The 12,928-nt window shown below is 38.0% G+C and overlaps 1 protein-coding gene across 1 annotated transcript in view; it reads left to right on the forward strand.

Annotated features, from left to right (window-relative positions):
- The window catches only part of LOC140932893 (carnitine O-palmitoyltransferase 1, liver isoform-like), a 24,663-nt gene extending 12,885 nt beyond the window's left edge, over positions 1-11,778 (forward strand). The window contains exons 5-14 of the mRNA XM_073382392.1: positions 799-930; positions 1,046-1,100; positions 2,538-2,667; positions 3,111-3,250; positions 3,380-3,579; positions 4,032-4,200; positions 4,722-4,793; positions 5,522-5,842; positions 8,667-8,786; positions 9,430-11,778. Of these exons, the coding sequence (XP_073238493.1) occupies positions 799-930; positions 1,046-1,100; positions 2,538-2,667; positions 3,111-3,250; positions 3,380-3,579; positions 4,032-4,200; positions 4,722-4,793; positions 5,522-5,842; positions 8,667-8,786; positions 9,430-9,651 (1,561 nt within the window). The 3' untranslated portion in view covers positions 9,652-11,778. The remainder of the gene's footprint in view (positions 1-798; positions 931-1,045; positions 1,101-2,537; positions 2,668-3,110; positions 3,251-3,379; positions 3,580-4,031; positions 4,201-4,721; positions 4,794-5,521; positions 5,843-8,666; positions 8,787-9,429) is intronic.
- The last annotated feature ends 1,150 nt before the right edge of the window (positions 11,779-12,928 follow it).

Genomic DNA, 12,928 nt, shown 5'->3' on the forward strand with positions numbered 1-12,928 from the left:
CCAGAACGAAAAAGGTCTGTTGAACTTTGTAAGCGAGAGAATAATATTTTTAAAGCTTGTTTACAGGATTAACAATACTCTGTACAGCTTTCACAAAAATAAGCTGCCTTTTTAAACTTCTAAAACCACATTTTATAGGGCGCATACTTTCGAATTAAAGTCTTTATCTAAGTATCAATTATTACTTCATTGGAAGAGCTTTGAAAATATATGATCTTTTGTACTCTACCCAGTTGTAGCAGGTGAAACAGAACTCATACTGACGTGCGTTGTACCGATAGCCGAATTAGGTCAGAAATGCCTTGAAGCAGCATCCATACTAAAATATGAACCCTGAAACAGCTGCATCACTGTACACAGCATTTGAATAATGAAGATATTTAATGTAATTCTTCCAAACACCTGTAGCCGTAATAAAAGACGAAAAAATTGTGAAGAATCAAGATGGCGGTCTCAAAGTGCCCTTGTTCGACCTTTACCAATGTCATGTTTAAGTAGATGCTAAGATCTCATTGGTTCCTAAGCATCAACTAATAGTACCTTCAACCTTACTGGCTCTTGCAACAAACATCCAAACATACAAAGTTACAAAGATACAAAGTTACAAAGCCACAAAGATACATACGTTCACACCACTGACATATGAGCTATTTTTTCAAAATAGCCCAAAAATGGATATGGACCCCTGCCTGATTTAATAAGAGCTGGTGGCATCATCGACAACAACACAACACTTGTTCACAGCATTTGAGTTGAATATCAACACTAAGTCTACATCATATGTGTTGTTTCACACAGAGCTGCAACCATGTGCTACTTCTTCTTGAAGTATTATCAGGAGATTGAAACAGAGAAGCTGGAGCCACTCTTGATAAGGAAAACTATACCTATCTGCATGTGGCAGTATGAAAGGACTTTTAAGACAACCAGGTAAGTTCTCCATATTTTGATCACTGTAACAGCCATGGTGACATTATTTTCAAATGAAGAAAACGACATCAACTTGCAAATGGAAATAAGTTTCGTCCTTTTTTTACTGCCACAGGATTCCAAAAGAAGATGCGGATGAACTTGTCCATTATGAGCACACAGAAAATGAGGTTTGTGTTGATGCACTGATTACCCCACAGAAAGGTTAAGTCTAGTAGCTAGCATGTGGTGTCATTAACAGAGAAATACCTAGTTGATTCCATGAATTGCAGAGATTTGTTGACTGAGTTGTTTGATAACGTGACTCCTTGAATGTGACAAACAGGCATGTCAGCTATAGAATCTAAACACAGCTATAGAACTAAACACAGGGTGCAAAGAAAGTCATTTGTACTGCTTGCCATTCAGGCAAGCTGAAGCTAACATTAATTAGCCCAAACATCATTTCAACTAGCCCAGAAACGTTTTGATGAGCAGATTGATTTCACAGTTCTTCTGTAATGTGAATTCCTCAAAAAACTTCACTTGCCCATGCCATCAGGCAAGTTAACAGAATTCACTAGCCTGATAGCAAAATCCACTAACCCCGGGCTATCGGACACAACTTTCTTTCCATGCTGTAAACATCATCTTAGATGGTTTCATTAACTCATCCCTCCCCCCCCCCCCCCCTGGGAATTGGCGGAAAAAAAACGTTTTGAAGATGGTTGAGCGGTTTTCTGGTCAGCATCTGGCTATAAAGAGCTAAAACTTACCACAAGGCAGTTTACAGGTGAAAAACTTCATGGCCTTCTCATCCAGATGCAAAATGTTACATTGTAGGTTGCACAGTTCGGGTATGTACCTAAAGCAAAATTAAGAGATAGTTTTTGGTTTTAAAAGTGACTCAGCAGCCTTCTTTTCGCTTTCTCTCCTCCCCTCTTCTTAGGCTTTTCTTACCTTGTTTTTTTTTTTTGCTGGGCATTTTAGTAGGCTTCATTTGGTGGGAAAAGGTTTTAAGAAAGCTTTTAGGATCTTAGGATTAGATTAAAGGAAAGGTAGGTGTAGTGAGGTCATGGGTTTTTTTGCCTTTTTGTCCGGCCTCCTTGACTAAGTCATACTCATTCTGGTATGGTTTGAAAGATCACTTCACCCTGCCCAAGTTAATGGACAAAGTTGTCTTTGACCGTTTAAACTGATGGCATCACAAGCGGTTGATGGGACGTGGATCTGTATGGGCGGTTACAGGCGGTTCAAGGGTGAATAGGTTAAGAAGGTAAAGTAATAAGAATACTGTATTGAGAAACTCATTTTAGGGGCAAAAGTTCCCACCTGTGCTTATTGACACCTCTTGTTCCTCAGTTGAGACTACAACAGTTACTTGCAAACAAACAACATGTTGTCTGACCATGAAATTAAGTGGACAAACGACCAGGTCAGCTACTGACAGCTCTCCTTTAAAAGCCCCTAAAATAGGAGCATGCAAACTTAATAAAAACTTAAGTGAAAAAATATTATTACAAAGAGTGTAAGTTAGTAGTGCCTTAGCTGGCTGGATGAGGAGAATGCAAGCCTCTGTTGTAATGTTCAAAAAGCTACAATGTAAGGTTCCCTGCTTCTCTTTATAGCACATAGCTGTGTTTTGTGGAGGAACCTTTTATATGTTGCCAGTTACTAACAGCAGAGGCAAGTTTATATCAGTGTTGGATCTGGAGGGCCAGTTTGAGTGGATCAAAGCAGATGCTAAACATGCAGATGGTAAGAAGTCACTTAACCTTATTTTTAAGTAATCAGTAAGTGAGTCTGAAAAGAAGAGTGCAGTCAATTCTCCCATACAGATCACACATGTACATTTTTAAGCAGTGTGCAATGAAAGTGGTGGGCGATAGCCTGGGGCTAGTGAATTTTGCTATCTGGCTGGTGAATTCTGTTCTTAACTTGAAGAATTTCGAATAATTCTTGTCAAGGCTTGGCTGTGGCCAACTTGGCAGTGGTAGTGGTAGTGGTGCTAGTGGTAGTTTATGGAAGGTGGTCGCACATGTAGGTTTGAGTGTATTATAATTGTGAAATTAAATTATGTCTGTGTTGTTCTCTTGTGTGAAATTCTGGCTGCCTACTTCCTGTAGTATTTCTATTTGTTGTCCAAGTCTCTTGGAAGAAGTTTTTAACTAACTTTGTACCCTGTGTGAATGTTATAATAGTTACCTCAGATCAACCTGAAGGAAGTGTGGCAGCTCTGACAACATTACCCAGATCAGAGTGGGCCAAAATCAGAAAAGAACATTTCTCAGATGGTCTAAATCTGCAGGCTCGTGAGGCCATAGAGGAAGCATTATTTGTGGTAAGTCTTCTAATTTAATTTCTAATGTGATGTTGTCAAGTGATTATCTTAAACTATTCTTAGGATAGCCAGCCAGATCATAGGATGTTCAAGGGTTAACCGAATCATTTACCTCTTTTTTCTAAAAAGGTGATTTTGGAAGAGAAGTCATTCACTGAGTTAAGTGACCGAGCTAAGTATCTTCTTCATGGGGATGGCCGAAGCTTCTGGTTTGACAAAAGTTTCTGTTTAGTGGTATTTTCTGATGGGAAATGTGGAATCAATGCTGAGCACTCATGGGCTGATGCTCCTGTTATTGGTCACATGGTTGAATATGCCCTAACTTATGAGTAAGTTTTACAGGGAAGATAAAGATGTGCTTTTGGTTTATAACAAGTAGAGGGTAGAGACCTCTGATAGCTCAAAGACTTTTGCTCAATTGCTTTTGCTAATTGCTTATTTGTTGACATGCACTGTTTTGTGTGGTTTATAAGTTCACTAAGATCACTGTAAGTACAGTGTTGATGTAGGTCTCTCATTAGATTTGCCTATGAACAAGGAAGAATTTCAGGAAGGGCATGTGTGTGAGAGGTTTTGTTTGAATTCAAGATGTGAAGGTTATTTATTGATTTTGCAATGATTTTTAGTGTTTAGTAGGGCACTTAGTTTCCTGTAAGTACTTACATGTTTTTTGGGGGGCAGGGAGGTGGGGCGGGGGCGGGGGAGGGGGAACTTTCCAATTGTATAGGTATTATACTAATAATATTGTTGTTGACATTTGATATCCTGGCTGGCTCTTTAGATACATTTATAGAACATATGATGACCAGGGTAAATGTGCCCCTATTGGTGGGGCTCACAGGAGTGCTACTATGAGGACCCATAACCTTCAGAAACCAGCAAGGCTGTACTGGGATATAAGTCCTAAACTAGCAGGGATTATTGAAAATGCTGTCAGGGTTGCGCAAAAGGTAAACATTTTACCAAACCTCTGAAAAGTTCAAACTATCTTCAGAAAAAAAACCTTTCCAAGACTGTGCTATAAGATAACATCTTTTTTTGCCAACACAAAATGCTATCTAGTACATTATGAACATCAGTGGCCCAGGCCCGGCACAAGTCATTCCCACACATTGAACATGTTACCAGAGTGGTTGGCAAGAAGGTTTTGGTGCACTAAATCCCACTCCTTACTCCTAAAGTCTGTTGGAGTCTTTGCTCCTACTTATTCACTTCCGCAACAGTCCGTGACCATATAGGTGTTCACACTGCACCAAAATATGGCAGAAAAACTATCTGCATGATATCTGATGCCTCATTTTCAAGATCAACACTGGGCAGCTTTGCTCCATCACAGAAATTGTGCCAAAATCACTGTTCTAATGTGTGAACAGAAGTCCTATCAAGTACAATTTTTGTGCAAGCACAAAAGTTATCCGGTATAGTGTAGGATTAGATAATTTTTGATGAACTCTTGATTTGTCTCTGCCAGAATAATGCTGACATTCAGCATAATGTGATAGTCCATGAAGCATTTGGAAAAGGATTTATTAAGCAAGTGAAGGTCAGTTTTCTAGTAGGTTGTGTTTCCTCTTGAAATTTGGGTTGGTTGTAAGATATTGAGGTTACAAACAAGTCAAGATTAATAATAACTATGCAGGGGTTTCAAAAGCAATTGAAGTAGCCAGTAGGTTTAAAAAGAGTAGTAACTGACTGTATGAACAAGAAGCCATTAGTCCCCTCTCTCTTAGGGGAGCGGGGGGGGGGGGGTGGGGTCTGGGGGCATACTCCTCCAGAACATTTTGAAATTTCAAAGCCCTACAATGCAATTTCCAGCGTTCTGGAGTACTGAAAAGAGTGTGTTTTTCAGTAAGGAAAATGTTGCTTTTGTTTAAGTTTTACCAGCCAAACAGATGAACAAATTCTGCGTAAACCTATAAAGAAGCATGCGAAAAATTGTGAACTGAAATACAGTGTCATAAAACAAGTGGGCCTTTACGAAAATACATCATAATTGTGTTTCATTCGTGAAAAGAAGCCAACTTCTCTGAGCACATTTTCTCGGTTGTCAGTGCTAATTGAAATCCCTGACTATGCCAAGGTTTCAAACAGTTCCTTTCATAGTACAATTTTTATGGCTTTCAGTTCTCTATTATTCTTTAGCAACCAAAAGCAGTTGGTAAAATAAATGTATACCTTACGATTGCATCCTCAATGTGGAAATACCAACAACACTAACTAATACTACCCATTTATTGATAACTTTTTTGTACTGTCTTTTATTTATAACAGATAAGCCCTGATGCATTTATCCAGTTGGCCCTACAAGTGGCATACTACAAAGATTCTGGTGGAAGACATGCCCTTACTTACGAGGCCTCTATGACACGTCTCTACCTCCAAGGAAGAACTGAAACAGTGCGCAGCAACACAATAGAAGCCAAAGAGTTTGTTTTGGCATTTGTGGATCAAGCGGTTCCTGTGGACAAGAAATATAAGCTGCTCCTCAAAGCTGCTGAGGTTCATGCCAAAAAGTACAAGGACTGTATGAATGGCAAGGGAATTGATAGGCATCTCTTTGCACTCTATGTGGTTTGCAAGGGCCAAGGTTATGTAAGTATTATGACTTTGAAGATTTTTTATCTCGTAGCTATGCATTACCACTACATCTCTTGAAATTAATACATTTGGTACAATACATTGTATGATATTGAAGATGAAGGGGTAGTTTCTTTAAAGGAAAATGTGGCATTATGTTAGTGGGGGAGTAAAAATGAAAATTGTTTTATCAAATATCCTTTAATATAAAATTGACCACTGTAGAGAAATTGAGAAAAGCTGGCATTTTGGTCAGACAGATTCACTCCACAACAAAGGGTTAGTGCTTGAAACAGCTTCTTATCCTGCCTGTGGTAGCCAATTTGCATAATTATCTCACTTAATTACACTTCAATGGCACAAATTACAAATCAAAATTAAATGAACAAACAATAATGGCAAATAAACAAATAATAATGATAATAAAAAGCAAGGTATAATGTGAAAAAGAGTAGACACCCCTTACAAGAAAGATCACCATCTAAAAACAATGAATATCAAAAAGAACTATGATAATTATAAAGCACAAGATAAAAAAAATGAAATATCCACCCTCTAACACTAAGATTTTTAGAAAAGTCAAAGGTTCTATAGAGTACAAAATTATTACAAGTAAAACAAGCTCCCACTCCCATCCCAAGCCTGCTTTAAATTATTGCTAAAAAAGACTGCCAAACTTGGAGCCGATTAAACCAAACACAGCAAAAGAAAAGGCAAAAGAAAAATGATTCAAAACCTCTAGATGTGCCATGACTACATCAAACAGGTGTAACTTACAATGTGTGGTTCCAGAAAATATCCAGACCTCCACCACGGAGGGAATTGGAAATTCCAGGGGGGTGAGGGGGGTCAGAGGCCCAGGAAATTCCAGAGGGGAGGGGGGTTGGACAATAAAATCACTTTCCGGGGGTAAATATCATTTCATTTTCGACCTGAGTTCGAACATTGCTACTTACCGAACTGTTAGATCATTTTTAGAACATAAATAACTTGAAATTTTTCATTTAAGATTTTTCCTTTTTATCTTAACCAGGTTTTCTTTCTTCCAAAAGCGTTTTGGATGTAATTTCAAAGGAATTTGACCAACTACAACTCGTTTTATCGCATGCTTGTATATTCGGCCGCCATTACTCGTTACCAGTCCCGCTTAAAACATCAACGCGTGCAACACATTACGTTGCGTCAGTGGATCGATCGAGGAACCGTAAAGCGGCAATTTTACTTCAAGAAGTACAAACTATACATTGTAACCACTTTAGAATGTAGAGTTTTTATTCTCCTTTTCATTTTCCCGTGATTTTGTGGTTGAAGATTTGGCATGTTCATGATCGAATTCTCCCTCGCCGAAATGGTGTTGATTTCAGCAAACATTACGGCCATCGCTGATAACGCACGTCGCATCAGTCGATCGGAAAACAGTAAATTGAACTCGGTTTCCCTTCAAGATGCAGGGGGTCTTCATTGTTATGATTTCAGAAGTCAGGGTTTTTATTCTTCTCTTTGTTTTGCCTTAATTTTGGGGTTGAAAGTTTGACTTGTTCACCATATAAAAGCATTCCCGCACGACTTGTTAATTCTACCAACATTACGCCTACCTTACGCCCATGAAGGCAACTAACAAATCGTAACCTTGCCCTGATTAAGGTAAATTCATAAATACAACCGACTTGTAACTTAATCTATTTCATTTAAAGTTAGGGATGAGCAAAAAACTGCAGATTAGGTTACTTTAATTTGTGGTGGTGTAGTGAGTTTTAATGTTGCGAAATCACTCAAATAAATGGAAACAGAAGCATACAAGCTTCTGATGGAAACCGTTACGTACTAACCATAAAATGCCTCATTCTTTTACTTTAATGGTCTTTCTTCATGAAAATGAACTTTTCCAGAGGGGTTGGGGGGTCTTTGTCACACTTGTGGAAATTCCAGAGGGGTGGGGGGACCATCAGTTCCCTGCAAAAATGGAAAATCCAGGGGGGTGGGGGGGGGGTCCTAAGTGAGATTCCCTCCGTGGTGGGGGTCTGGATATTTTCTGGAACTACACAATACAGCAAAATTGTTGTTTTTTAAATAATAATGTACTGTCAGATTGAGATCTTCAAGTAAGTGGGGGGGCTGCTTATCTAGACCCTAAGATATTAAGGGGGCCTTGTGCCCGTTTCTTGAAAGTCCCGGAAAACTTTTCGGGCCCGAAATCAAATATTCAAATCAAAATATAAAGAATGAGAGCATGGATCCTGGCTAGCAAACTACTCCATTTTGTTTCATTAACAGATCGTTTTATCATGTTAGATCCAAAACTACTGAAACCTCTATCTTGCATGTAAACCAAAACAGCTTTACAGGGCTGTAAATTATCAGGACTTTCGAGAAACGAGCCCCTGGCCTTGAAAAGAATCTCTCTCAGCCCAACAGACTTTAGTTTGGCTGAAAAACAAGGTGAGCACCCTGGCCTTCAGGCCCCTCCCTTAAATCTTCCACTTTATCGTCATATTTAATACAGTCAACTCTGTTTATAGTGGACAGTCCAGGGACCTCAAGTTAGTGTCTTAAACAGCGAGAGTCTGTAATGGCAAGAGTTTGCCTGGGTCAAACGTATGCAGTATATTTTTTCCTGGGCTGTATTATCAGGGTGGCCATTATAGCACGGTGTCCAGAGTGTAAATGTTTGTATTTTAGTATGCCATTACTAAGTATTTGGCAAGTAAAGGAAGTGTTGAGTTCTGTTTTAAAAACAAAATATATCTTTCACCACTTCACCAACAACCCAGTTAATGATATACATAAATAAATAAAAGGGGACATTAACCATTCAACCATTTTTGTTTTGCTTTTCAAGGAAAGTGAATTTCTCAAGAGTGCCTTGAGCTTGCCATGGACTCTGTCAACAAGTCAACAACCTCAACAGCAAATGTCTGGGCAGCACTTTAGTGTAAACGAGCCAGAACTTGCACATTTGGTAAGGTTCCTTTGCTAGTATTGAAGCACCATTTGCTGCTCGTAAATGATAGTTCTGGGAATATACAGTGATTATGTTGTGCTTCAGAGAATGATTTCATTCACCACTTCGGAAATCAGAAAGAAACTGCCCCAAGTTAATAACCTTTACAAATTAAGACTTCTGAGACTGTTACTTAGGGTTGGGAAGAATTGGCCAATAGCTGATGGGCATGTCCCCAAGTAAAGATCTCATGCAGAAACAATGAATTATTGTGAGACACATTGATGAATTTGAATGTTCACATACCACATACAGGATTTCAATCCTAACAACATTATAAGGGAGGTGTTTTTAACTATGGTACTGTTATTTTGTAAAACTTTAATCCACCATATCTCTCTGACCAACTGATGCACATTCAGTAGTTGTCAATATGGAATATCTGTGTTACTTCAAGAACTACGTCAATATTTGGTAGCAAAATGCTTTGGTTCACAATTATAATATTTATAGCAATAGTATATCTTCTGAAAAACTTCCCCCTAATGCAAGGGCTGAATATTATTTTTTTGGTAAATAAGAACACTTGAAAGAAGAGCATTGTCATTTGTGACTTGAGATATTTGATTTTAATTTTTACATTTTTCTGGTCTGCGCACAGATTTCGCCTGGTGGTGGGTTTGGACCTGTGGCTGATGATGGCTATGGAATTTCTTACATGGTTCCTGATGACCACAAGGTTTTCTTCCATATTTCTTCCAAGATTTCATCAGAACAGACAAACTCTGAGAGATTTGTCCGATTATTGTTTGAAAGCATGGCAGAAATAAAGGAACTGTTTGAGGCAGTCAAGACTGCAAAGAATCAAAACTGTAAACCATAACACAAAAGGATGAAATAAAACCAAAAGATAGGAAAACAGTATTTAAGTATTGAGAATACCATTCTTATGGGATTTATGTACATTAACACTACAGTTTTTTTATACGCTACATGTCAGTATTTGACGAAAGTCATTAGGTGCCATATTTATACTTCCTGGAGGAATTGCAACCATGAACATAATGTTCGTTTAAGAAGCTGATCACACCTACTCAGCCAATAAGTATTCTGTATTTTTATGGTGTATATTTCATTAACTGTCTAAAGGGCAGTGAAATTATGGGATTAAAATATATTCCATGGAATGAATCTTGTAAGCCATGTTGATGCAGTTCTTTATCTTTTTTGCAAACATTAACTGTATATTTTTGAAATCAGCTTGGACCAAGGGATATTTTTATTTGATGGTTTCAAAATTAGTCTTGACACTTTTTACTGACCATAAGGTAGTGTTTTGTTGCTACTCAGATTGTACAGTATGCATCATGTCAATTTTTCCTTCCCCCCCCCCCCCAAAAAAAAATGACAAAATACTAAGGGGGCAGAAACAGTGTCAATTTCCTTTTTGTGCTCAGTGCACAAACTTTTATCATAGCAATAAAAATTGCACACAGAAAAGCATGCATTATTCAAAAGGCATTGACATTGTAAAGCTTATCACCAGTAACGTTTAATGTTGTCAACAAAATAATTGCCTGCTTTGAAGTGACAAATAATTTTTAATATTGCACATGAGGGAAGAATTGGCATAAAATCTAAAATTCTTTGAGTGTGCAATGACATTCTAAGATTATGGCCACTTTTATGGCTTCTATAGATCTGTGTTGGTGACTATCCCATAGGACATAAGCACTTGTTGTCTAGGTAACGCTTGTAGAATGAATGATCATCCTCACAATATGAGGGGAAAATTGAAATACGTTTTCCACAGCCATGTCTATTATTCCAAGACTGGTGTTGAAAAAGGTCTTAGTTTTACAAAGAAGGGCCTGTAGTTTTGTTGACAGGATGTTTCTTTTGTCTTTCCAGTCAATGTTCCATAAAAGTATTTTTAGTTTAATAAACATGTTATGGAATAATAATTATTCAAAGTGTCATACATTTTGTTCCTTTACTCTCTCCAAGGATCTTGAATTTTTATATTAGAGAGAGCTGTGATGTATTGTTTGGAGACTGTTGTTACCTTTAGATAGTTTATCTTGTTTTTAGCATTTGTCCCAAGACCTAAATTGAAAAGCTTTCCCTAGCAATTTAATTCAATCGATTACATTTTTATGATGATATCATTTTGCTACATTATTTTACAGAGCTTATTTTGCATATTGCTCTTCGAGTCAAATTAAACCCAGTGCATTTTAATTAGTATCGGACCAGTAAAGAAGAACAAAATGTGAATGAATCTGCTTGTTGTAGCTAGTTTATTGCATCGTGTAAATTAATGGCCTTCCTTAGAGTGGATAGCATGAATGCAACTGCCTTAGTTGAGTTCTAATAATATAAAGAATGTCATTACCTCAAAGGGGTTTGGTCAAGGAATTTGAGCGTGAGTACTTGCATTTGAAAACCCCCTCTAGAAGACAAGCTAAAGATATGCAGACATTCCCCAATTTACAAATGGCTTTTGAGGTTGATCACCAAGATCAAAATATCCCATCTTCATTTAAGTGTTTAAGTTGGTTGTGGTGAATAGTTGCGAGGTGATTTGGTTTTGGATACTGGCCAGCCCTTCTACAGCAACGTAACCCATGGACATTTTGCACTCTCTAGTTCTCAAAATGAACATTCACATGTTAAAATAGGGGTACCATCTAAATCAGGGGGACATGGGTTACCAAAACTGGCGATCAAAATATGGTCACATCATACAAAACACACCTTTATTGCTGGACGGTAAACGATGCAGAGGGACCTTGAAAGAAAAGATATCAGCTTTTTAAATGTTGCTGCATCATTTGCACTCCAGCAAGGTGTGTTTCGTACCATGTGACCGTATTCTGCAAAGAGCCCATTTTAATTGCCCAGATACTATAAATACTCAAAACACTTTTGAGTTTATCTTTGTTGGTTATGTAGCTGTGGATTGGCTATGTCAGTAAGGCTTTTGGTTTAATTGCTTATTTATTATTTAGAGCGGTTTTCACTTGACTGTCGTAAAACCAAAACCAAAGTAAATACACTAGCCAACCAAAGGGCGTCGTAAAACCAAAACCAAAACCAATCCCTTTCGACAGTCAAGTGAAAACCGCTCTAAAAGAAAAAGCACAAAGAAAAGTACCATGACTTAGCCCCTGTTAAGGAAAGGAGTTTGAATTTAATTGATATCACTGATCAGGCCCCAGTTGTTCAAAAGGTGGATAACGCTATCCACTGGATAGTGCAATTGGTTACTATAATACATATCCGTTGGATAGTGATTTATCTGGTAGATAGCGCTATCCAACTTTTGAACAACTGGGAGCAGGAGGTTAAATATCATCCATCTCATCTACTTTTTTTCAGTACTTGTGGGAAAACGACTTTACCATTTTGAAAACAAATAAATGTCAACAAAAGGTTGGTATCCAGTTTGCAATTTACTCAGCCTATTTCTCACTCCTTTTCCCTTTTCCCTTTTCTCTCTCCTCTCACTCACCGCTATATCCCTTTATTTGTGCACACCCTTGGACCTTGAGATGACAAAGTTTTAAAAGGTGGGAATTTATTTCAGTGATCTGTGAGAGAGCAGTTTGTAACATTTCATGGCAGCCATATCTGTGTTCACCAAGCCAATCCTGTGGGAGTTGAACTCTTCGTAAGGAGAGCTTTTACATACATGTAAAAGCTTTCCTTCATCCTTGTTGCTTTCGATTAATAAATTTATTACTGCACCCATCATAACCTGTTGGGGGCTTGGCTTAAATAAAACATGAAGAGGCATATCAACCTGTTTTACCCCTTTCTGAAAATAGAAAAGCAATTTCCAAAATATTATAATCCCCCTCACTCTTTATTTGCACACAATAAAATAAAATTTAAAGAAACACTTTTTTGGGGGGGGGGAGGTAAGAGCTGGAAACTGAATGGAGAAATTATATATAGGGGTAGTGAATGGTACCTCGAAAAACGTGGGTCTCAGAAAATTTTGTCAGGATCTCGAAATCTCGGAAGCGTTTATGATAAGTCTCGAAGTCTCTTTTTTTCATGGTTTGTTTTTACTTTTTTGAGTCTCGAAACTTTTTCCCAAAGAGTCTCGGGCTCGGATTTCTAACTAGGATCTCGGCGTCTCGGCGAGTCTCGGA

This window comes from Porites lutea, chromosome 4, assembly GCF_958299795.1.
Source record: "Porites lutea chromosome 4, jaPorLute2.1, whole genome shotgun sequence".
NCBI lineage: Eukaryota > Metazoa > Cnidaria > Anthozoa > Scleractinia > Poritidae > Porites > Porites lutea.